This window comes from Neopelma chrysocephalum, unplaced genomic scaffold, assembly GCF_003984885.1.
Source record: "Neopelma chrysocephalum unplaced genomic scaffold, ASM398488v2 Primary Assembly neopelma1_119, whole genome shotgun sequence".
NCBI classification, from domain to species: Eukaryota; Metazoa; Chordata; class Aves; order Passeriformes; family Pipridae; genus Neopelma; species Neopelma chrysocephalum.
In genome coordinates, this window is record NW_020897781.1 from 4824099 (window position 1) to 4848510 (window position 24412).

The 24412-nt window shown below is 40.8% G+C and overlaps 1 protein-coding gene across 3 annotated transcripts in view; it reads right to left on the minus strand.

Moving 5' to 3' along the window:
- Nucleotides 1-352: 352 nt before the first annotated feature.
- VAPB (VAMP associated protein B and C) overlaps nt 353-24412 on the minus strand; it is a 38384-nt gene continuing 14324 nt past the window's right edge. Inside the window, exons 2-7 of one of the 3 annotated variants that reach the window (XM_027697544.1) lie at nt 22743-22895; nt 15018-15121; nt 12717-12797; nt 11552-11605; nt 11253-11291; nt 353-9207 (exon numbers count right to left, since the gene is read on the minus strand). In XM_027697544.1, coding sequence (XP_027553345.1) covers nt 9049-9207; nt 11253-11291; nt 11552-11605; nt 12717-12797; nt 15018-15121; nt 22743-22895 — 590 coding nt within the window. In that variant the 3' untranslated portion in view covers nt 353-9048. Of the gene's footprint in view, nt 9208-11252; nt 11292-11319; nt 11497-11551; nt 11606-12716; nt 12798-15017; nt 15122-22742; nt 22896-24412 lie in introns of all 3 variants that reach the window. The other 2 variants (XM_027697543.1, XM_027697545.1) reach the window with 2 other exon arrangements.

Here is a 24412-nt window from a genome sequence, read left to right on the forward strand (position 1 = left end):
GGCAATTCCTGGCCAACAGGAAGGAGATTTGTGTGCAGGTGCTTCTTTTTTTTCATAGCACTGAAACATATGAAGCTCAAGTCCACACAGATCCTTTCCAGGTGGGGATGGGATTAACATGATATAAAACGTTACAAGACAACATCACACACTTATGCAACAGCAACAAGGCCTTGAGAAAGCTCTGCCCTGCCCTGCAGCAGCTCAGGCACCACTGGCTCCAGCAGCACCAGCTCCACAACTCTGACTGAACTTCCCTAGGGAAACCTCATCAGGAGCCTCTTTCTCCTGTTTCCCCCCTCCTCCCCCCTTAAGGATCCTTCTGAAAGGAAAAAAAGCCATGGAAGACCTATTTGCATAAATATCATAACTTTTATTGTTCTGTTCACAGTTTTTGAAGACACATTCCTAAATTACACAGTTATTCTCTCTTAAGAATTTGTGCCTTTTCCCAATTTGAATTTGCCTGGCTTCCACTGCCAGTCGGTGATTCTTGTGTTGCTCTTTTTATGTTCAGAGAGCTGCAGTGTTCAGTGTTTTCTCCCTGTGAAGGTATTTGTGCACTGTAATCAAGACAGCCTCAAGTTTGGTAGAAAAGCTCAGCCCAACTGAGTTTTCTCTCTCACCCTCTCTAAGGCATTTTCACACTCCACCAGTAATTTCTGCATCTCTTCTTTTTTGATTCCATTCCAATTACTCAGCTTCTCTTTTAAAATGTAAATATCCAAACTGCCTCCAAAATTCCCAGCTCTCACAGCTGAGACATACAGAAGGATAATCACTTACAGCTAACAGTAATTAAAACAACAACACATTCGTATTCATTTGTCTTTTACCCTGGGACTGCACTGGGAATGTACATGGAGCTGTTATTCACTCTGGTCCTGGTAGGGATATTTTTGCCCTGTTACCATTTTATCAGTACTGGTTTTGTATGTTTTCATCAGTGATCTGGAACCACTGAATCTGCCGGGTCCCCACAGAATCCCCCTGAGCATCCCCATTTCACTGTGGTTCCCTTTGAACTTCAGCAACGTGTGATTGTCAGGAAACACGGAGCTTTGCGGGGCCCAGGCAGACTCTAATCCCAAAGAGAACTGAAAACCAAAGAGAATGAAAGGACTTGGATCCCACTCCTTCAGGAACATCCATCTCCTTTTCCATCCCTTCCCAGGGCTGTCACACTGCCTGTCCTGTCCCGCTCACCATCCTCAGCAGCAGCCCCGAGACTGCCCCAGGCTCCTCCCTTACAAACACGGATCCAGGGCTTCAAGGCCTGCCTGTTATTTGAGATACTGAGCGTTGCTAAGGAATGACATCACCTTTCCCATCCTCTGACACCATCACCAGGTTTTACCACCTGCACCTATTAACGGTCCTTCTCCTACGGCAAAGGTTCCCCCTGAACTGCAGCTCTTCATTGCCCTCTCTGAGCACTCCAACCCACACGCTTTGCTTTCCCTTTGGCTAGAGCTTTCCTTATTCATTTTCTGCACTTTCTAACTCCCATTTTGAATGGATTGCTGTCTGCTTCCCTTTTTCTCATTTGTTTTATATTAGTTTCCATCTAATTTTTCCCTTCATTTCACCACTGAAGCAGGATGGGCAGTTAGCCAAAGCTGTCCCCCTTCTCGACTGCAGAATTATTGGGTTTTTGGCCATTTAATACCTTTCACTTAGAAAACTGCCAATTCTAATTCAGTTTTCCATCTAATTTCTTCCCCACTACCAGATCTGATACGAAATTTGCTCAGCTATGCCCTTTTGAAGCAGCAATTACATTTATTAGAAGCTCACATGGCTCTGTGCTGAACTCCACTGTAATCAGGATTCCAGCTTGAGTTCTGTGATTCATTTATCTTTATCTGACATACACAAGACAAAACCAAATAACTTCATCTTTCATGTCTAACACTGCATTAAAAAAACCAGGTCTAAGACATAGACCACGAGCATTAATCCTGCTTACTGGCTTCCTTTCAACTACCAAACAAATAAATACCCTTTTATTGTTCCTGTGAAGAAAACCCAAGCTAACACGTGCTGGCAGGTTTGTACCAGCTGGAAGTTGATGGTAACAGGCATATGTGTCTTAGAAAACTCTCCTCCATTCACTTCTTTTAGAATACATTCCAAAAGTTTAATCATTTTTTAACAACTCCAAAAAGCAAAGAAAAATAAAATCATTTCCAAACAGTCTCATTTTCTGCCTTCCTGCACTGAGCCTGAGCCTTCAGTACCTTCTTCACCACCACGAGCTCCTCAGACAAGCTGCCTTTCCAATTTTCTGCTTCTTTAGCAGGTGCAAAAGTTTAAAGCAGGAGCCAAGTTTGCCAGACAAACACAGTCCTGACAATCTCTTCACAGCTCAATTAACAGCAACTTATTTTTCCAATTAACCACCCTCATGCCCCTCTGTTTAAAATACCTCAGAATGCATTTTTGCATCGCTGATTTCCCAAACAATTCTTAAACTGAAACAAAACACACAAAAAAGTTTCAAAACATTTTTGGATACATTAACAGCATTGAGCTACTGCTTCATTTGATAAACAATCCAGATGGAATATAAAAGCCTGTCGCATACTATAAATAAATATACTGCCCTGGAACAGCAGGAAGAAGCTGGAGACAGAAAGGAGATGGGTGACAAGACTCATTGCTCCAAACTCTACACAGAGTGAAGAGGAAGGAGGCACAAATTTGATCACAGAGGAAGCAGAAGGTGAGTGGTTATCCAGGATGGGAAAAGGCATCCAGGACCAGTCCATGTCTCTGCCAGGCAGCCCAGGTGCAGCCACAGCGCTCTGGAGGCCAGAAGTCTGGGACAGGCAGGCAGGGAAAAGCAACACTGGCAGGGTGATGGGAAGAAAGACCCAGATGGAAAACAAGCAGGCAGCAGGGAAGGAAAGCCAGTTAAAGATGCTCGGCTGAACATGGATTTCTCTGCCAAGGAGCAGGGAAGGAACAAGGATGAGTTGGCCTGAACCAAAGCGCTGAGGGAGGGAATGGAGTGAGATTTGACAGCTCAGGCAGAACAGATCAGAAAGGAGGATGGGCAGCAGAGCCTCCAGCTTTCATAGAAATGCTCTTTTGGGCTCAAAACTGAAGCAAAGATTCCTGGCTCCAATCACACTTGTGTGTGGCCTCCCAGTAAAATGTGGAAATGAAAATTGCTGCTTCAGCTCCGAGTTACACGTTGGGAGCTCGGGTCAGGAACGAGTGTCCACACACAGAACACAAAGGATTCCCTCCTGACACGCACACGGGTTACACCCAGTTCCACATTTTAAGTTCCACTTTTAAAAATCTAATTATACTTAAGAGAGCCTCTATATTGTCAGGCACACAAAGCTGGGAGTTTTAGACAACTTCTGAGCAGCCTCATCTCACTTTCTGACCAGGTACTGACCAGATACTGCACTGTACTCACAGAGAGTGGCCAAACTACCAGTGCACAAACCTGGTTCTGCCATTTCCTAATTCCTGAGTGCTTGACTTTGTAGAGCCTTAATAAAGGTCTTTTAGAAGTAGCTCTGTGTGGATAATTGTGTGTGGGAAATTTGCCAACTCAAACATGAGGGAGTTCAAGAGGCTTTTCTAATCTTGTGAGTTTATCCACTAAAGAAAAAGATTTGATTAAAAAAATGTACAGCTAAACTGGGAACAATACTTTACTACGGGCTGTTCTTCACAGGCACTTCGAAATCCTAAAAAAACTCCCCACAAAATTAGGAACTTATTAAATCAGAATGAAATGTACCGATGCAGAAACATAAACAGCAATGCCAGATGGATAATGTCAACTTGTAATAGGCAGCTTCAATTAATTCTTCTTAATTCATTTGTTTTCTTAACTTCTTTTGTTTTGCCATCTGGAAAAGGCCATTTTCTAATGACAGATCACAGGAGAAAAGATCCAAAGTTCAAGTTTGCTTCAAGGAAAAGCAGCTTTGTTTCTGTGCTCGCAGGCCCCGCGTTCCTTTTGTACTTCCACTCACATAGAGGCTTCAGGTCAAACTTAGGCCTGGGCTGGGAGGCAAAGAGATCTATGGGGAAGTTTAGGAAAGGTTTCAAAAAGTTTTACTCTTCAAGTACAAACATGAAAGTAGTTCTTCAGCAGGAAATGAAGCCACAGGGAACAGTGGAGTGAATGACAGGCCCACGGTCACTTTGGAAGTGTGCAGGTCTGTGCTCATTAGAATATGATGTGCAAGAGATTCCTGGCTGGCTCTTACTTGGGTTATTTTAAAAATAATCTTCAATTATCCAGTTAAAAAAAAATCAATCCATTAATAAAACAAACAAATTTTATAGCTGAGCAGTGGAAACACACAATTACTTTGTTCTCTGAAGCTTATCAAAATAAAAGTGAGGAGCAGCACAATGAGCAGTGTCACTGTTGCACTGACACACATTGGACAAAGTGATCAGAATACATTAAGCTGTCAGAGTAATATAAAAACTTAATTGGACATGGTTAAAGGATCAGCATTGCCCTGCTTGAACAATAAATCCCATGATTTATCTAACTGCAACAGATGATTTATACCAGCACTGGATCCCCCTGTCAGCTCTTCACGAAGCTGAGCCTGAGAACAAGGTTTCACTGTACAAACAAGCAGCCTTACTCAGTGTGTCCTTTTATCTCTAAAATGCCTAAACACTGGTTTGTACAGGTATTTTCTAATTAGTAAATTAAGTTTGCAGACATGTGTCTGATTCCAAAGAACAGTCACCTACAGACGGTACTGAACTAGCCTCACTCCACACATGACCTTCTGTTTGTATTAGTGTTTCTGACTTCAAAAACAAAAGCTCAAACACATACACTGAAATCCACTCACCACCTGTCCCGTCTCAACTTGCTCACTTGAGGATTTGGGCAGTGGATGCTCAGCCATTCCCAAACCATGGAAGAGCAGCTCTCCAGGCCCCCTCGTTGCTGCGCAGTTCTAGTGCAGCTGTGACCCAGCCACAACAAACAGGAGGTTCAGAGGGTTCTTTTACATGGGTTTTCATTTCAAACAGAGGGATTTTTGGCCATGTTTTTTTCTCAGTTCCTTTATATGGAAAGCAGAACTCAGGACATGGCATTTCAGGTCACCACACAGAGCAAGAGAAGTATCGTTTCGAAAGTTAAGAGAACTACAGTTAAGTCACTATTGTGCCTGGGAATTAAGGACATTCCAATTAAGAGAAAAAATTACCATTTTTTTTGAAGAAAAGGGATGATAGTTTTTTCCAGTGGGGAATTGCAGCCTCAAGTATCCTGAGAGGTGAATGATCCACTCTGTGCACACCACGATTCAAACACGCTGACAAGAATTGCAAGTTCACATGTGCAGAGAATAGAAACCCTTCCGAGTTTATTGGTGACAAGAAACTCTATAGTGATTCGCAAAGTGAAGTTCCAACTTTATCCCACTAACAGCATTTCAGGAGGAAAAAGTCACATGGAATACCACCATCAAGCTATTACAATCCTGTATTTTTAGAAAATGACATTATGGTACATCAATCCCCTTCAACATGACAGGCATGGCATGATCTTGCTCTCCAACCCCAAGGGCTGTTCCACAGTAACCTGAGTTGGGTTCTGGCTCCCACATGTTCCAGTTGTGCAGTCACAGCTGACAACTGCCAATGCACAGCAATACTTATGATCATTCATGCACAGAGTATTTGCTTTAAGATGTGGATAACTACATAAAAATAGTAGAAACCATTTTCCACTCGTTTCCCAGCACTAGGCTTCAAGATATTTTGTACACCTATTTATATCAAATTTGCCCAAAGAGTGCACCAAGCAGCCTCTACTGGCTCTTAAAAAATTAACAATAAACGTATGTGCAAGTGGTCATCTTAAAATAACAGCAAGGACAATAACTAGATTAGCAATAACTTGATTTCTACTATCATGTATAAATCACAGTTTTCTAACATCTGTTGTTGCGTGAGGACCCCAGACAATAATCTTATTTAGAAACCCTGTGTTTCATGCATAACTTCCTAAGATGTACAATGTCCTCCAGAATATGAACACTTCATGAAAACATTTGCTCTGGTGTTGTCATGGAAGGAAAGACTTACAAAAGGTCCAGGTGATTTAAGAACATCTATGCAATATATTTTTGCACTGTATCTACAGACTGGCCTTTTATGAAGAAAAGAAGTACTTAACATTTCTTTCTACTGCCTATGACAGAAGGGTTTGGTCAGACAGACAGGCAGTGGGGATCCCACTGATCAGCTATTTTATTTTAAGCTCAGCAAAAGCAAAGCATTACCCAGACAATTCAGGGCTGTCAGAAATGGTGAGGAAAGACCTCAGAATTTCGTTAAATTCCAAAAGATAAGCAGTTAATTTGAGAGTCTTGTTTAGGACCGATGATGTGGGTCAGCCCCAACTGCAGGTTACAGTCTTTACCAACAGATCCTCTGCTGGTCTCCTTGATCACCTGTTTTTAGGGCATCTGGCAAAGCATGAGAATGTTTTCTGGGACCTCTTTATAATCCTGGAGTGCAAAACACCAGGACAACTTTGCTCATGGATGATTTAAAGTTCCAGGCTGTCAGAGATCACTAAGAAGTGACCACTGAACACTGGAGGAGGACACAGGTGCTGCTGCCTTTGCCCTGTGCCTCCTCACAATGTGTGTACAATTTACCTGAACATTACTACACATTTACTCACAGCAGACCAGCTTAAAGCTTTGATCCTCTCCCCTGTACTCTGCAAAGACAGTGATTTTTTTTAAACCAATCTTTTTTTTAGGCTGTTTTTCAGCAGAAAGGGCCCTCAAAAACAATTATTTTTTAAAGCAAATCAGGAATTCAGCTTTTCTTACAAGAATGAGATCAAGATACAGCCTCTGAAAAAAAACTACTTCACAGCTCAGTAAAGGTTTGCTCAAATACATTCTTCAAAGCCATGGAAACTAATTTTGCAACATCACTTACAATCTTGTCTTTCTGAAAAGGCTCTTTTACACTGTTTCATTTAAAAGTTTTCTTTACTCATCCTGCCCAAAAAGTATCTTTGTCTTGATAAGTTCTGCCCAACATGTCCCATTGAACTCACTGCTTTCTTCTCCCCAGCTCACTCCCACCTTCCCTGCCCTTTGCAGGAAGGCTGCAACAGTTCTGTCCCTTCCCTCCTGAGCAGACAAGCCACCAGCACTTTAAAATGCTAAAAATACACCTCTCCTTTTCTGCTGAATCTTCTACAAGTACTTCCAGAGTCGTGTTCACAGGCTGAACACACCGGTTATAGTTTTTTTCCATCTATTTTCTTATTAAGCCTCAAGTAAAATTTCACTTATTTGCACTTGCAAAGAAGGAAACCCTTGAGACACAAGTGGGACAAACATAAAGGTCAAGGAGTGCAGCAGACAGGCTGCAGCCCCAACAGCCTTCTCATGGAATCACAGGAATAAGGAAGGAATGACAGAAGTCACTTTTAAAAGGCTTATCTTAATCATGAAATACAAAAAATTTTGTCACCATTGGTTTCTGGATCCACCATTTAAGAAGATATGTGAATTTACCTCCTCCAAAACTATTTCACCAACTGAATCCATCATGTTAAAGCACACTGAGTTTATACACTTTGTGCTAAAAGGAAGCTTAGAAACAAAATTACCTTCACCTTAATATGAATGTGCTGTCAAGTGTCTTTTAACTGCTGAACCCAACTAACCTGGAAAGTGGGATGTTACCTTGTACCTCAGCAGCCAACAAGGTTACTCTGAACAACACTTTTGTGTACCAGACTCGTGCTGGGGTGGTTTGGATTGATCTTAAAATCAGTCTGGAAAAACAAAATAATCACCATGAAACAAAGTTTCCTTATGCCATAAACAAAGCTGACAAGAGAACACTGTTTCCTCCCCACCTCTAAAACTGTGAGAACAGGACAAAAGTAACAAAGGAAACATTAATTTGGGGGCTTTATTTAATTTTTCTTTTCTTTTTTTTCTTTTTTTTTTTTTTTTAAGATGCTACATAGTCAAACAGGATTGGTCTTTTACGGCATAGGACTAGTTTACTACTAATATTTTTTTTTCCCCTAGATAGACTTATTTACATACAAAAACAAGTTTCCTGACCACTGTTTCCCCAATGCTCAGATGATCAAAACTCCCCACAATTGTGTAGTGCCCAAAACACCAGGAGGCAGAAGAATCTTGCACCACTACAGCAGCAAATTTTTAGTTCTAGTCACGGGCTTTGAACAGGTGCCTTCTCACACCACGTAGGATTAGTCGATTTTGTGACAAGAAGGAGACATGAGATGAAATACATTAAATAAGTCAAATATGCATTAAACATCTCTGAATAACATTTTTAATTCAACTAAATGAACCAACAGCAGTGTAGCTTGGTCCCTTGGTGAGAACAAGGCATCGCCCCTTTTCCCAAGCGCGTCCCACCGTCAGCATGAGCCCCTCGGTGCCGCCCGGCACACTCAGCGTGGCCACACACGACTCTTTGCAGCTTCTCACTACCCAGTAAGTGCCAAAGGAATTGGTAACTTGCACAGAGCTGAAGACACTGACAGAAACTGTTAAATTTATGAGCAGAATGGTGGATTAACGTATTTTACAGAAGTTATCAACACCTCCTGCCTAACCCAGCTCCAAACATCCCGAGGGCCAGCTCCAGCAGTGGAGGAAGAGGGTTTGTTTTTTTGTTTTCTAGTTTTCCTTTTTTTTTTTTTTTTTTTTTTAAAAAGAGGTAATCCAGCAACATGTACCAGGGTCTAAGAATGTTTAAAATGACATATACAATATTCCATTGTAGTGTTAAATCAGGATTTTCTCCCCCCCTTCATCACTGAAGCGTATTCTCTTTCATTCATTCGCTCATCGTACATTTTAAACTTTCTAGATTATGTTACATAGTATTTGTGCAGGGGTAATTTAAAGGCAAGACCTGTGAGATGTCATACATTAATTTTTTTTTTTTAAACATTGTTATGAATAAATTTAATCCAATGATATGGCAGAACCATCAAACCAATTTACAATTTCCAGCATGCTGCCTCTACAAGGCTATTTTTCCTATAATTACACCAAAGACAAAGAACAAAACCACCAAAGCAAGTAGTCTGGAGCTGAGCCCTTCATCCTTGACAGCAGCTGCAGAAGGAGAGATTGGGTTGTTTGGTTGGGGTACCTTCCTCATCCGCAGTCCATCTTCTTCCTAAAGGGAGATATATTGATTAATTAATGAAAAAAAGCTTTAAACATTCACCCTTTACCATATTTATTTAGGTGGGTGTTACACAATAGGTGAAAGGTAATTTACAGGTAATTTAGAGCTCCAGTTCCTAAATAATCCTGAGAAGGAAAGGGTAGTGAGGTAGGAGAGGAATTCTGTATCTACTTGAGTGGTAGAGCAAACGCCACAAGCTCCTGGAAGTTTCCTCCTGCTAAGGGAACAAGGGAAGAATGGGGAAGCCATTCCTGTCCAAAGTCTAGAGACAGCTTCAGAACTTCAACAGGAATGATGGAGGGGATGGCCTGAAGATGCTTTTCTTGCCCTGTAAGCACATAAAGTGCTCCTGGGGAAGACGTTTTTCAATATAACTAAGATAAAGTTGCATATTTTTCACAACCTAAGGCAATTACACTCATCATTCCCCCAGTCAGATGTCACAAGCAAATTTTCCCAGCCTTTGAAGGGAAATCTATTTCCCCCATCACATTAATGCTGACATTTTGACATGAAACTAATGGCAATAATTAGGATATTTTCTTGGTACGAGTTTGACAGCTCACTTGATTGAAAGATGAATGAGACAAGAGATAAAACAATGTAACACCACCAAACATTATCACTTCAAGTGGAGATGACGTTCCCCAGCTTTACCTAAAGTGTTGTGCAGCACAGCTAAGTGTTAGCACACTCCAGGCCACACACACACACTCAGAGCACTTCAGGAGAGGGGAAAAGGAGCCTTTTGTGACCTAATTTGTGTCCAGCTGAAGCAGGTGTTAGACTTTTTAATGTGATACAGTATTACAGTGCAAAAGTATAAGATACTGAAGCAAAAGCCTCCAGACTATACATAAAAAAAACACTCAAAATTGGAATAAAAGTTACTGCAGCCTTAAAAACTGTAGATAAGCGAAGTTCAAAAGGCTCAGGGTTTGTCAGTGTTTCTCGCTTTTGAATTTAAAGGGACACCTGAACATTCCAGATAACTTATTAATTAATTAATTAATTTATTTACTCATTAAGTCACAGGTCACCTGACACCCCACTGCTGCTCTAAGTCTGGGCAGGGACAACTGACTTCTGTAAATACTAAAATGTTGTTTACATATATAGTAATTTCACTGCTAGAAACAACAAGTTTCCATTTGAAATATTTTAACTTCCTCCTGACTGACTCTGGCCTGACACTGACAGCACCTGGGAGCTGGCAGTGATTTAGCATTGCTTTCTGATGTTTTACAGATGTTTCTGCACTCCACAAAGGGGACAAAGAGCTCACCAGTTCAGGATGTTACTGTAAGACATCAGCTCAGTTCTAGATAGCTCCTGTAGAGTGTTTATTCAAGACTGATTTGCAAAAAAATTAACTAAAATCATACAGTACTTATAGTAATGAGTTGCTGGCAAAACAAGAAGACAAGGAGAAGTTAAGGGCATGTTACTGTTGTATTATGTGTGTTATTTCTGTGCAAAACAAAACTGGTTTAAAGTATTTCTTCATGCACCAGCCAGAGCTGACAGAACAGAGTTCCTTCAGCTGGGCTGCAATAGTCACAAAATCTAAATGTTCATTGGTGCTGATATCTATGGAACCAGACACTTAAAACTGATGAAACTGCTGCAAAAAGAGTTTTTCAGCACAGTGGTAAAAGCTGCTCAACCACTCCACTTCCCAGCGAGGTGCTGGATATGACAGGGAGCACATTTCCCATTAATCTGTCTTAATTTGGCCTTTTCAATGGCTTATTACAGGTGCAATCACTAAAACACTCAGTATTTGCACAACACGGCCAAACTCAACACTGAATTAATTCACACTGAGAAAATAAGGTGGGAAAAGAAAAAAAGAGGAGGAATTCATTACTCCAGGTTGCCTTCAATCAGCTTCTCTGACTGCATCACTTGTACCTCCTTTGAAAGGAACCACTGATTTCAGCACCTTTTCACAGTTTATAGAGAGAAAACTCAAGTTATCTTTTACTTTATAGACAATATTCAAATATTGTGCTAAGGTCAGGGAACCAAACCTTTAAGTTGAAAGCTTCTTTTTCAGGAAAGGGGTAAATCTGAAAAGAAAACAACACATATCTTTACCTTAAACTGTTTATTCTCCTCCCGTAACCTCTGAACTTCTACTTGAAGCCTCTTATAGTCTTCCATTACTTTCTTAACTTCAGTGTCATCCAAAGAAGAACTTATTGATTTAGACATTACAGAGGAATCTGTCTTTGTTGCAGTTGTGGATACAATTTTATTTATTTCTATGTCATGCTGTTAAAAAAGGACAGAGTGATTTTTGGTTAGTTATTAACACCACACCACACACCTGATATTTAGGAGGAGGATCAGGTAAAATTGTCTGTGCACACCTGAAACGTGCCTGTATCAAAAGAAATAAACATTTTTCTTTTTGTAACCTTTAGTGCTCTCACAGAAAACACCAGATCAGCAATAAGTGCAGACAGAATGACCTCGACTTTCCAGTCCCTGCATACATAGAAAAGGAAATATCCTCAGTCCAGGTCCCACAATATGAATGGGAACTTGCTCACAGTCTGCCCATGGGGTATCAGTGGTCTCCTCACCTTTCCCTCACCAGCAGCTACTCCAGGAACCAGGATCCTGCAGCAGTTCCCTCTCTCTTCCCTCCTCACACCTGGCTGTCACCTCTCCTTCTTTCTTTGGCACTGTGGGGAGGGTGGAACTTGCAACTCAAGGTAGGGAACAAGCTGCAGAGCTCCAAACCCTCCTCCCCCTCCTGCCTTTGGATCCTCTCCATGCTCTGCACTTTGGAAAGGGCCCTCATAAAACCAAACCAGTCTCTCCCCACCCAAACAATAAATAATCCCAATTACAAGCTGTCCAGTGCAAGGCAGAACAATTGTGCCTTTAGCACCTGCATATTAGGAAACATTTCTCAGTTTATTCAAACCATTATCAGTTCTACACTGGACACTACACAGTTCCCTTAGAAATTATTGTGCTCATTACCCTAACAAAAAAAGATCCTGCAATATTATAGCTGCTAATTGCAATATAATCCCTAACTGCATTTGTGTTTTCCTCACCAGCTTTCTACCAGTTTACTTGCTAAAATCAGCATTGTCCCACAGAAGCAAAGGGGAGCATTGGTCAGACAAATAATATTGCTGCTGTATTCAGTATAAACTCTGAGCTTTACAACCATCAATCAGCATCTTGACATTTATTTTAAATATTTTTTATCCTGTGATCTTTCACTAAATGAAAACTAACTCAGACTGCTCTGTGCTACTGTTGCACTTACACTGTTCAAATTAGCTGCCAGTTACATTAAGGATTAACAAGACTTCAAGCAGTTTATACCGTGTTTTTAAAGGGTGATGCCATCCAGGCAGTGAAACAGAGGGTTCTGTGCTTTGCTCATAGAGCTGTCTGCATAAACATGCCATATTACAGGATTTACTGTGGTATTAAGTTCAATCACTCAATATGCATCTGAAAATACTCACAGGCTTATCATTTTCTGCTGGTAGCTCGAACACACACCTAAGTTTCGAATCCATGAGTTCTTCCGGTTTTGCTTCTTTCCACTGGAATAATTTAATATTAATTTAGTATTAAACATATCAGTATAATAAGGCAGATGGAAAATGTGGTGTATTATGTAAACAAATCACATCATTTTACTCAGGGAAAAAAACCCCCACAGGTGTTTATCATGTTCCATTAGCCACATACAGGATGAAAAATGAAATCAAATATGTGACTGATTGGCATCGTGAAAACAGACCAGACACTGTGAAGCAAATCAGTCTAAATAGTCTGAAACCTCCACAGGTAATTTATGAGGACTGGGAGCTGTGTCAGAGTAATTAGCAGAGATAGGGGGAGCTGTGGGCCTGGTTAAAAAAAACAAAAGGAAAAAGGAGGGGTGAATTCAAAGGAAGGGAAAGATAACAAAAACCCAAATCAATCACAGTGTTAGTTCTGAAGTCTTTGCCCAGCTGAGTTCCTATTCAAACTTTTCCAATTTCACATGAGCTTTTTTTCCTAATTGTTATAAACTACAGGACTGTTCTTTCCTCTCCTTGTTTTCCATCTCCTTATTTTTCAGCCTCGGTGTCTGACCAATAACAGATGTGCTACACACAGAGATAATTCCCCTCTCACCTCCTCTCCCCTTCAACTAGGGAGTGTACCATAAACAAGCCTCCTTGCAATATTTTTAATAGGGATTAACAGTAATAAATCTTTGCTCAGTATCAGCTGTAACCCTGAAGTGAAGAGATTTATTCCCAGCAATGATACACAGCAAGAAGTGTCCACACTCATATCCTGGAGTTCCCACGTGCTTCTCTTCACTGTGACCACACTTCTGGTGGCTTGGTATTCCCAGCATATCTCAAGTAGGTGTCAAATTATGGCCAACCCTGTGCAACCTGGAGGAGTATTTAACTCATCCCAAATAGCTGAATCCTACTCCAGCTCTTCTGGGGCTGAAGTCAGAATTCTATTTCGAGCTCCTTGGCTGCCTGGGAAGTGTTGAAAGCTTTACAGTCCTCCCGTAACTGGGCTCACCTGTTCATCCAGAATGGGAAGAGGTTTGGAGAGTGGGAACAGAACTGAGAACTGATCAAAGTGTTACAGGAAAAGAAATTGTATCGGGTCTGGAGAGCTGTGGAAAACTGAAAGGCCCTTCTAGGTACTAAAAACATTCTCTGCTGGCAGAATAACATTTGTCATGGTATAAAGTAACTCATAAAAATTAAAGGGTTCGAAAGAAAGGCAGACTGGCTTATCTTTCTAGTGATGCAGATTTTATTACTATAGCTGTTTCTCCCACTGGATCTTATTTTGAGGCCATTAAACAAATATAGTTCCATAAATCTCTTTCAGAAGGGAAATTATTAACCCTGCAGAGTGCCCCAGCCTTAAAAAGCTATTCAGAAGAAGACTCATCTTGTAAAGACTATTGTAAAAAAGCCATGATATGTACCCTGAGCTTTTCTGGGGTTACTTTTTTAAGTAACACACATACACAAACACACACAAGTCCCACACTTTGGTGTAATGGCCATTTCCCGTTTTATATGGTGTCCTCAATAACTACCCTGCGCTCTCCCAAAGCTTCCTTGTGCCTTCTTGTGGTAGCAGATGCTGCTGTTAAAGGAAAGCCAGCAGTTGACATAATGGTTTGTTCCTTTCCAGGTTGCCTTACTGTAGCCTGATATCTTCTTTCTATGTCTTTTGTCTTTCTTTGCTTCTGCTGCTCTCATTTTTAATCCATGGGACAAAACCTATGAGGACCTTCCATTTGCCAAAGCCACAGCAGACATAGGCAGGGATAAAGAAAAATACACCACTTGTAAATCATCCTCGTGTTTCTTGCTGGGAAAAGGAGCTGCCCAAGGGAAGACTCAAGACTGAGAGTAGAAGCATAAAATATAAAAGATGCCACAGACTTAGAACATATTCTACGTATTCTTAGAATAGATAGTTCAAGTTGGCCTTTCTAAGAAAGGATATATTGCAAAAAAAACTACAACTAGTTGTTTTGTGGCTTGGCATCCCATTCCTGACAGCAGCTTCCCAAGGAAGCAACCACGACACCAGCTGTCTCTTGCAATGCAAGATTCCTGGGGCTCAAAATAAACAGAAAACACCTTGAAATGCATGGAGATGGAAATCTGGGAAAGCCTTCAAGGATCATCCCAGTGTGGTCTGACAACAGCCCTCAGGCAACGCAGTAAAAGGACTTACAGAATTATACAGGTAGAAAGAAATCTATTTAAATTAATATCAATACTTACTACTGCTTCCATATCTGAAGTATCAGCTGGAGCAAACATAGACTGAACCATAAACTTGTGTTTACTTTTCTCATTAGGGTCATAGTCAAAAGGCTGTAGCATCACTGCAAGAAAAAGCCCCAAAACACATCACATCAATATTGCTCTGAGTCATGCACTGATGATACAGGTACCAGAGTTCAGAAATACAAACATTGAAATGGGTTCAAGCTGTACATCCTTGTGACCAAAGCAGCAGCTGAGATCAGGAACGTCACTTTAAACCAAAATTCTGAAAGAAGGTAAGAGAAACAGACTTCTCCAGCCTGTCTAGACTTCTGTCTGAGAATTCTGGAATTGCTGATCACTTTACAATATTCTGTACACAACTGTGGCAGGATAACAATAGTAATTTATAGTAAATAGGATAATTTACATATCCTCGGGGACAGAGGGAAAAATTTTCGAAGGCAGCATCTTTTTATCTTCCTCCACCCTCGGGGCAGAAGTAACAAGCCTTTGGATGAGCCCTGCACACAGTGCTGCTGATGGTCCCTGAGCAAAGCTACAGAGGCAAAGGCAAACATTGTAAACCTCGAGGTTCCAGTCTCAGGATGGAAATTTCCTCTGCAAAGTTTAAGAGCCTCACAGTATCTTTTGTATCGAGTACAAGTAATTTCACTTCCAAAAATAAGTCACTGAACGTTTGTTACCAATTTATAGCTGGAAGTTAATGGTTAAATGTGATGTAAACTTTGCCTCTGAAAGGTATACAAGGAATGTATTTCTCTCCATTTAAAAATCAAAAGCATTCCAGAATTTACTTATGCAGAAAATGACTGTGTTCAGGGGGCAGAGGAAGGAACAGCAGGTTTAGGGGTGTGGTGTTTTATTCCATTTTTTACATAGTATTAGGAGTTTCCAGGTCTTTTCTTTTAGGGTAAAGAACTAATATGTTAAAATAACTTGAAGAGGGACAATGAAGTATTTAATTTACATGGAATATTCTTTAATCACAGTAGTCACATTTGCAAATGACACCTGGATATTCAGCTATTGTGACATTAACAAACATGGGTTTGGCTTCAACACGAGATAGAACTTGTGAAAATAAGCAACAGAGTTTACACAAACATGTTATTAGATATTGCAAAAAGCCACCAACTCCCTCAAATAAAATGAAGCTTATAAATACTGTCATTACCGCTAACATAAAAAATGATATAAAAATTCACATTTTATGACCAGTGAGCTCACTTCAGTCCCTCAATTCAATCACTGAGAAGAAAAGCAGTTCAAGAATTAGGATTACTTTCAAGTACTGGTGCTATTAACGTTATGTGCCCAGATTCATATGCACTAATTGCAGGGGTTTGTTGTATAAAAGCAATATCCAAAGATCCCATCTATTGCAAATGCAGGCAAGTCAAAGCAATTTGCCTCCCTCAATGAGCAGAGGATGTTATGGCTGTGCCATCTTTATTATGCACACAATCTGTGGCCATCAACAACCACATGCCTTTTAAAGCCCAGAGAGAAGGAAGACAATAAATTCCCTCAGATGAGGTGCTTTAAAAATTATTATACATTTTTAACTCACCTTGCAGTAATCGAACACTAGTCCAAAATAAGTGTTTGCAAATTAAACAGGCCACTTTTAAAACTATCTTCCCAACAGAAGTGACTGCACTGTGAGGACACATATATTTCAACACTGCCTGATACATCACTGAAAAGCAGCAGCACGTTTTTCTTCACTGTAGTAGACACTTGAATTATTTCAAATCTACATAATGTGCAAGATCCAACTGGAGAGTCAAAACTATCCACTGTTTATGGAACTTGTACAGATTGTGGCTTTATCAGCCCGCTTTGCTGAGTGCATCCATAAGCTCATTTGAAAATCAGGATTCCCCAAGTGACAAGAGCTGAATCCATCCTGGAACGTTGCTCTGAGCTCCATTCACTGAATCACAAGAGCGAGAGAGGGCTCGACAGTACAAACCTTGTTAGCACTTGTATTTTTAGATCAATACATGAAAGCCACATTGACACAAATTATTCAGCAAATGTCTTGTAAGCCAGATGGGAAGCTCAAAAATATGTACTTTGTTCCAGAGGAAACTGAATCATTTCAATATTTATTTCGCATTTCTGTGAAAGAGCAGCTCCATGAAAGTGCCCTAATTGCTGGAGAATTTGCTACTGGGAATGTGGCTCCTTTGTTTTGAATGGAAACCACATACTTTATGCAAAAACTACGTGAAAAGTGTGTTCCTACAAAATGCCTCATCACATCACTCGTCTCATCTGGTCAGAAGCTTCAGCTTTCATCAGAACCCAGAGTTTTAAGAAACAAAATTATTCCTATGATCTTCAAGTTTACTACCACCAGCATCCATCAGGTAGAGACACGTATTTCAAACACTTTCTAAACTGTTCCCCCTCAGCAGAAGCACCAGCAGCGTTCTACCCTGAGCAAAAACTGCACAGTCACTGAGATCAATGGAATGAGGAGAAGTTGTGTTTGTGAGCCCACTTGTCTCTCTCAAAATTCAAACATGAAGGACTGACCTACTGTACATCCTGAAGTGTTTCTAAAGCAATGGACACCAGCTTTCTCACACATCCCTGCCATACCCCTCATCTATCTTAGATAGCCAGGAGAGGCACTGACCACCCACCATCCTCCTTCTTTTCCCTAGAACAGTTTACTGGCAAAGTTAGTGACAACGTCAGAAGCATTAAGCTCTTCTGGTTTTCCTAGGGTAAACCTGCTTTCTCAAGGAACAGAGGAAATCTGAAGCAAGGAACACGGAAGGAGGCAAAATTCTACCTCTAACACCTGCTGGGATCTACCTTTCCCTTCCAGGAGCAGAAGGAACAGAAAAGTCTCCCAGCTCAGATGGTCAGCAACCTTCCTCTAGTTTCCATCTAAATTTATTAATGGCCTGTTTACTTGGTCCTGGACCAATACTGCCCTTCTGCTTAAATATCAGAGAAGGGGAAGAGTCATTTACTTCTGGTGCACTCCAAGACATCAATCACAGCAACTCTTGGCCTTCTGGTACACTCAGTAAGCCAGACTCAGTGGGTCCTCCCTGGGCCAGGCTCCCCATTCATTCTCTGCACCTGTTCTGGCATGAACTCCTCTACATGAGCTACTCTAATTATACACCCAGGAAATTCTACTAGTGCCTTGCACAACAGCAGTTCTGCTCTCTTCTCTCTCCCATTATCAGCCTGTTTGCTACATATTTGCCTGCAAATGCAGATGTGTGATACTGCATTTGCCTTATTCACAGCCACATTATGTCAGCATCTTGCTCACCCCAGTCAGGCCCCTTTGTTTAACGAGCTTGCAATTATAGCAGGAGTGCTTTATTCTCCAAATATGTGATTTTGCAGTTTTTTCTAATGGAACTCATCCTTTGTTTGTCTCACTTTAACCTTCAAGGACGCCTAGTTCTGCTGCATAACTTCCCAACTTTACATCATCATCAGGGTTTTTAGCGTTCTCATTGTGCCAGAATTACTTGTAAAAGCATTAAACAAGATTAGTACCAAGAATCATTCTCAAGAAACGTCACTAGTAACTTCCTGCTATTACATTTCCATCCACCACATCACTGTTCTCTCTCCAGCAGCTCATTCAACACTGTGAATCTATTTTTCTTTTCCAACTTTACTGATCATTTTCCCAAATGACACTGCATGCAATTCTTCATGGTCTGGACGGATCAAATCTACCACATTTATGTCACCTTTCCATAAAATACCCCAACCAGGGGCAAGTCTCAAGTTCATTGTGCAATTTGATCAGCTCTGCCAGAGGTGAGGAAGGACACTGCAACTACAGAGACGGGCAGAATCCACGGCACCCTCCACGTTTGTTCCACGTTTACATAAACAAACATAAAATTTCGGTACATATTTCAATAATACTAAAAAATGTTGAATCTGTGAAGACCAAGACAGAATCTTTTAAAGCAAGGAGGCACAACCAACCCCAAACTTGGTAGTGGCTATAGGGAGGTCCATGGGAAGAAGGCACAGCGGAGATGCTGCCAAGGGAAAGTTTGGGGATGTAGCAGTGGATGAGGGAACGGGGCAGCCCCCCTGTGACTGCAGAGCACAGGGCTGAGCTCCATCCCTGCTGAAGGCAATGCCAGCTGCCTTTTCCAAGTCAGGCAAGTAAAAATTCCTCCCGAGGACATTCGACAGCAACCCAAGGCCAACATCAGGTTCTCCCTGTTTTCAGGCAGCGTGTTCAGACTGCTCTCTTCAGCAGGACACTGTCACAGATGGTTCCTTCTGCACTTCCTCTCTCCCCCCTCACACACCTCACCAGCATCTGCTGAGGGGTTTTTTCCACTTTTCCTTTGTAATCCACTCATGCCTTTGATTTAGATTTCAACCTCTCAGAAAAAAAATCAGGTATCTCTGCAGAAATCACACGTGTCTGACAAAAAGGGAATGTGTGCAAATGCTGTTCTTTGCCCAGTGTTTGTGAGCACATGCAGAGCCATCAGCTGACAGCACACACACATACGCTCCCCGACAGTTACATAAACTGAGCTGTTAAAATTACATGCCATTATATAACAGGTGAAAACACGGGCTCCAAACCTGCCACCACAGCGAGCAGCACATGCTGACAGGGCCTGAAATGCTGGGATTTAGCAAAAGCTGTGATTTGGCATAAGAAGCCAGTATTTGAAACTCCACTAGAATAAAGTAAGCTTTATTCTTCTAGCGTTCTGTGTGTTGTAAATGAGCCATTATATTAGTACCATATAAGGTGGAATAATGTTGGAACTGCTGCCTCTGTCTCAGGGCAGAATATCTTCTCATATACTTACATCAAATTAGTACAGATTTGGTTTCACAGGAGTGTAACAAAGGCATCTGGTTACTACAGTGCAAGGAGACGAGGCTGCCCCAAATTCAGCTGCAGTCAGTAACATTCTGAGAAACTAATAAATCATTCCAGAGCTTCATGCCACCACAGGCACTGATTTTTTGGAGAGACAAACCAGTGCAATCAGTGACTCTGACAAAGCCAGTCAGCAATTTCCAAGAGGACAGATTGCATATAGTAAATACAGCCCAATTAGTTTAAGTGTCCAGAAGTTACTACTGAATTAACTACATTCTAATAATTTCTCATCAGTAGTATTTTCACTAGGTCTGGAGGAATTCAAGTCCTATTTATTCAAGTCCTATTTTTATGCCCTGTTCAAGACTTAAATTACATGACTGAAAAATAACTGATTCAGAGGCAAAGAAACAAATTCTATTTATTTTTCAGTTCATTAACTCCAAAATCACTCCTCTGTTCTCAAGCAACATCACTCCAAAGCAAAGGTTAAACACGTCTCCCCCCTCTCTGTGAACCTGAAAACAATTCTGTTCTGTAAGTTAATGGGAGTCCCCTCTTTGATCCCTATCCAAGGGATCCCATCTGCTGATTAGAACCAAAGACACTGCCAATTTCAAGTCCAAGTTTAGGTCCCATGCATGGTTTAAAGGACCTACCAGAACTGCCATATATACAGCTCTATTAAACTCCAGTTTAGAATGTTGTAGGAAATAAAAAGTAACACTTGTAAACCCCAAATTCTGTAACATCTACCTATAAATTTACCTCAATATATTACCTGAAGAACAATGAATGTGTACTGTTTGCATTTTAAAATATAACACTAATGTAAGGACTGGCAATTTAGGACCATTACTGAAATTATTATCAGCATGAAAATATTAGAACACACATGTGAGCTTGTGATTAAATACACCACAGCCATTTTCAAAACTAACCAAATCATAAATCACTACAAATAAAGTCACCAGAAAAGGGAAAATTGTAAAGCTATGTAAGCAAGAGGAAAGCACAGCTCAGGGTTAGCACAGCAGTCTCCTCATGGGATACTTGAAGTCTTGGACTAGATCCACACTATCTGGTGTGTCACTGGGAAGAGTGAGGCTGGAAAGGCAAGTTGTTGGTAGCATAACATGAGATGGTTCCTACAAACACCCTCCTGTACTGTATTTGCTCAGGGTGGAGCCTAGGGACACTGAGCAGAGGTTTAAGGAAACACTCAATGCTGAGATCAAGACGACATTAAAAAGCCCGGTAAGAGCCTGCAAAGGAAGCAGGCTTTTAATTCTCAAAGTTCATCTGCAAGATGAAAAGCAACCACATCTTTATAGCATGAAGATAATTTGTAGCTAGAAACCATGCTAATTTTCATTATCATTTCATTGATTTCAATGCATTTGATATGCTTGCCTGCAGCTAGGAGAGATGACAGACAGCTTTACTTGGGAATTGTCCCGACTTTTAAAAATCTCTATTTCTCTCTAGAGAGCTTTTTCATTTACATATTAGTCATTTCAGAGCTCACTGGGCATGTGCTGGCCTCTTCCTGAAGCAGAAGTGCTTTGTCTGCCCCACCTGTAGCTCCCAGTGCAATTGAGGCACAATCCTGCCCATGTTTGCACGCTCAATTTGACACAGAAATCCCAAAGACAACAGATCAATGAGTGTGCAAATGTGGGCATGTCCAAGAAGACTTACAGGATTAGACTTGCTTCATTTTACAGTGCAAAGTATTTTTGGGAGCAATTTTGATTTTGTTGAAGCAAGCTCCCCTAGGGCAAGGTGTTAAAATATTTTACATTTTGTTAAGTAAAAAAACTGAAGTCTTGATTTGTACGAGTTGATTTTTTTCAAGTAAAAAGCAGTGGGTTTAGCTCCCCACCTTTTTTATTCCAGGCTAGGAAAGGTTGCTAAGACACTAATAGCAAACTCTAGAACCTATCAGTAATTTTTCTTATCATGCTAACATTAAATTTTTTTAAAAATAGTAAAGCAAATCTGCATATTTATAGAAATTATTTTCTTAACTAAAAAGTCAGATCTCATTCATGCAATATGCCATTACTATGTGCTTTGGTAGAATTCTTTATTAAAAACATGGATGAGAGAAGTCATTGAGAAAATACTGTTTTCAGGCATGTATCATCAGTGAGTTAATGATATGCAGACATTCAGTTCATGGGAATACTCAGCTCTTTATGCTTTCAAAGTAAGCCACTCCTTTGTTTTTTCCATTACCAAACTTAGACAAGTCAAGAGCTACTGACTCATTAGAGAAAATCATTAACTTTTCCTATGGAACAGCAAAGATTTAGTCATTTGACATTTTTAACACCAAAGGATACTGAATCTTCAGGGAACACAAAACAAACACGGATTGAAAGTAAATGTTTTCATTGTTGGTTATATCAAGGCAGTCTGGCAACAGCCAACACCAGTCTAAACCAGTGGCTGCAGTCCACCCAGATTTATTCTTCCCTTGATGTGCTCACCCAAGCACTTGTTTGACCCCATGGTGAGCTGGTTCAGGAAGTTAAGCTGGCAAAAAACTAACTACAAAAATAATCCCACAGGGAGGGCAGGGCTGCAGCAGCACTGGGTTGGATAGGCTGGCTGAGGCTCTTAATGAGCCATATAAATCATTTATGTATTTCTGCCTTTTTCCTCTCCAAAACATGATGTAAAACCAAGCCTACAGCTGCTAGACCAGGAATAAGGGAAGTAAGGCTGTGTGAAATGGCTGCTTCTCCAGGAAAACACAACCTATTGGGTTCAACAAAATACCTTCTGGCTGCAAAGCATTCCCAGCAATTGATTAAAAGAAGCTACTTTCAAATCACCAAAAAACTGCTTGAATGGCTTACCAGAAACATTAATTGATGTTCCTGCATCGATAATTCCACTGTTGGGCCTTACACAGTATCTACGTGGTGCTGTGGTCTTAACTTTGAAGCAAACATTTCTGTCTGTGGGGTTGCCGAGCTTCAGGTTTGTAGTGACAACATCTGTGAAAGGACCTGGGGAGGAGAGAGAGAAGCAAGACTTGAAATCACACAGAAAGCACTTTTCAGGCAGAGGCTAAGCAGGCTCTAAATCTCTGTTCACAAATCTTATAAAGTCATTAGATGTCCAATTTCCATCTGAGGCACGTACAGATAATCGCGCACGCAAAGCCGGCGCCCCGGCCCTGCTGCAGCTCCAGCCCAACAGCTGAAATGATCATTAACTGCCAGACAAAAGGGGGAAATCATTCACACGTTGTGCCAACACCACAACATGGCATTCAGAGGATGCCAAATTCCCTGCTGCATCACAGATACTCCATCCCAGCGAAGCCAGGCTAACAGAGGTACCACATATAGCCACGTTGTGGGTGATAAATGGTGAGTAAATGCAGTTTGTTAACTAGGCAGGGAATGATAACAAAGGGGCTGCTACAGATCCATCTGCACGTGAAGCTGTACCTCCAGAGAACCAGGAATCCACCAAGTATTCTGGAATGCCACACCAAAACCAGCAAAACAAGCATTTAGGACACATTTTCTTTTCCCTAGCAAGTTTGTTTTTTGGGGTTTTTTTTGTGATAACTCTCTTGGCTACTAGAAATTATACACCAGAAGAAATAAAATAGCCTACCTCACCCAGGGCAGGAAATAACCATGTGGAAATAGGGAAATTTTTAGACGTTGAGAGCACTGGCAAAGATTTCCATATTAGCAAAGCCAGAATCAAACCATTGTCAAGTTCTGCAGCACCAAGTGCAGGCAAATCCATTTCTCCCAGGTTCACTACCTAATTGGAACTGCCCAAATCCCTCAGGTTAAAGGAAAGGCTCGTTACTGATTTCCCACAAGACACTGATAAATCAGACAGGCAACACACAACTACAGCGTTTTACAGATGGTAAAGAAGTAAAATTAAAAGAAATAAAACCACACTTTGATCAAATGTCTTCTGCATAGAAGTGATTAATTTGATGTCTGAATAAAATATCTTCATCTGTCCTCAGGAGTAAAAGCAAATTGGTCAAAAAAAAGCATTGAACTTTTCCTTACAGAAATGACAGCCTTAAAACTGAAAAGGGGGGAATGACGACAATAATAAAAATACTGGCAGGCAACATTTTACCATCCTCCTCCCAAAGCATGGTTGACTTAAATTTGTAGAAAAAATATCACACTTAAATTACCTTATCACACAAATTTGTCTCCCAGGATGACATTTTATACACCTGCAGAAGTAACTCAGTCCTGCAACCTTTATCCTCAATTTGTTTAAAGGAATTAGAAGGGGAAAACCCCAAAACAATCACACACACAAAACTCTCCCACCAGACAACAATGTAGCACCATTTCTGCCCGTACTCTGAACAGACCAGCTTTGCATTTACAATGCAACCTGGGACCTAAAAAAATTGAAGCAATAAAATTTTCAGATCCCATGGCGAAGATTTCACTAAACCTGTGCCTGGTGAAACACTGTGATGTGAAAGGGAATGAAACACAGCTGTCAAATTTTCTCTGTGTTCTGCATG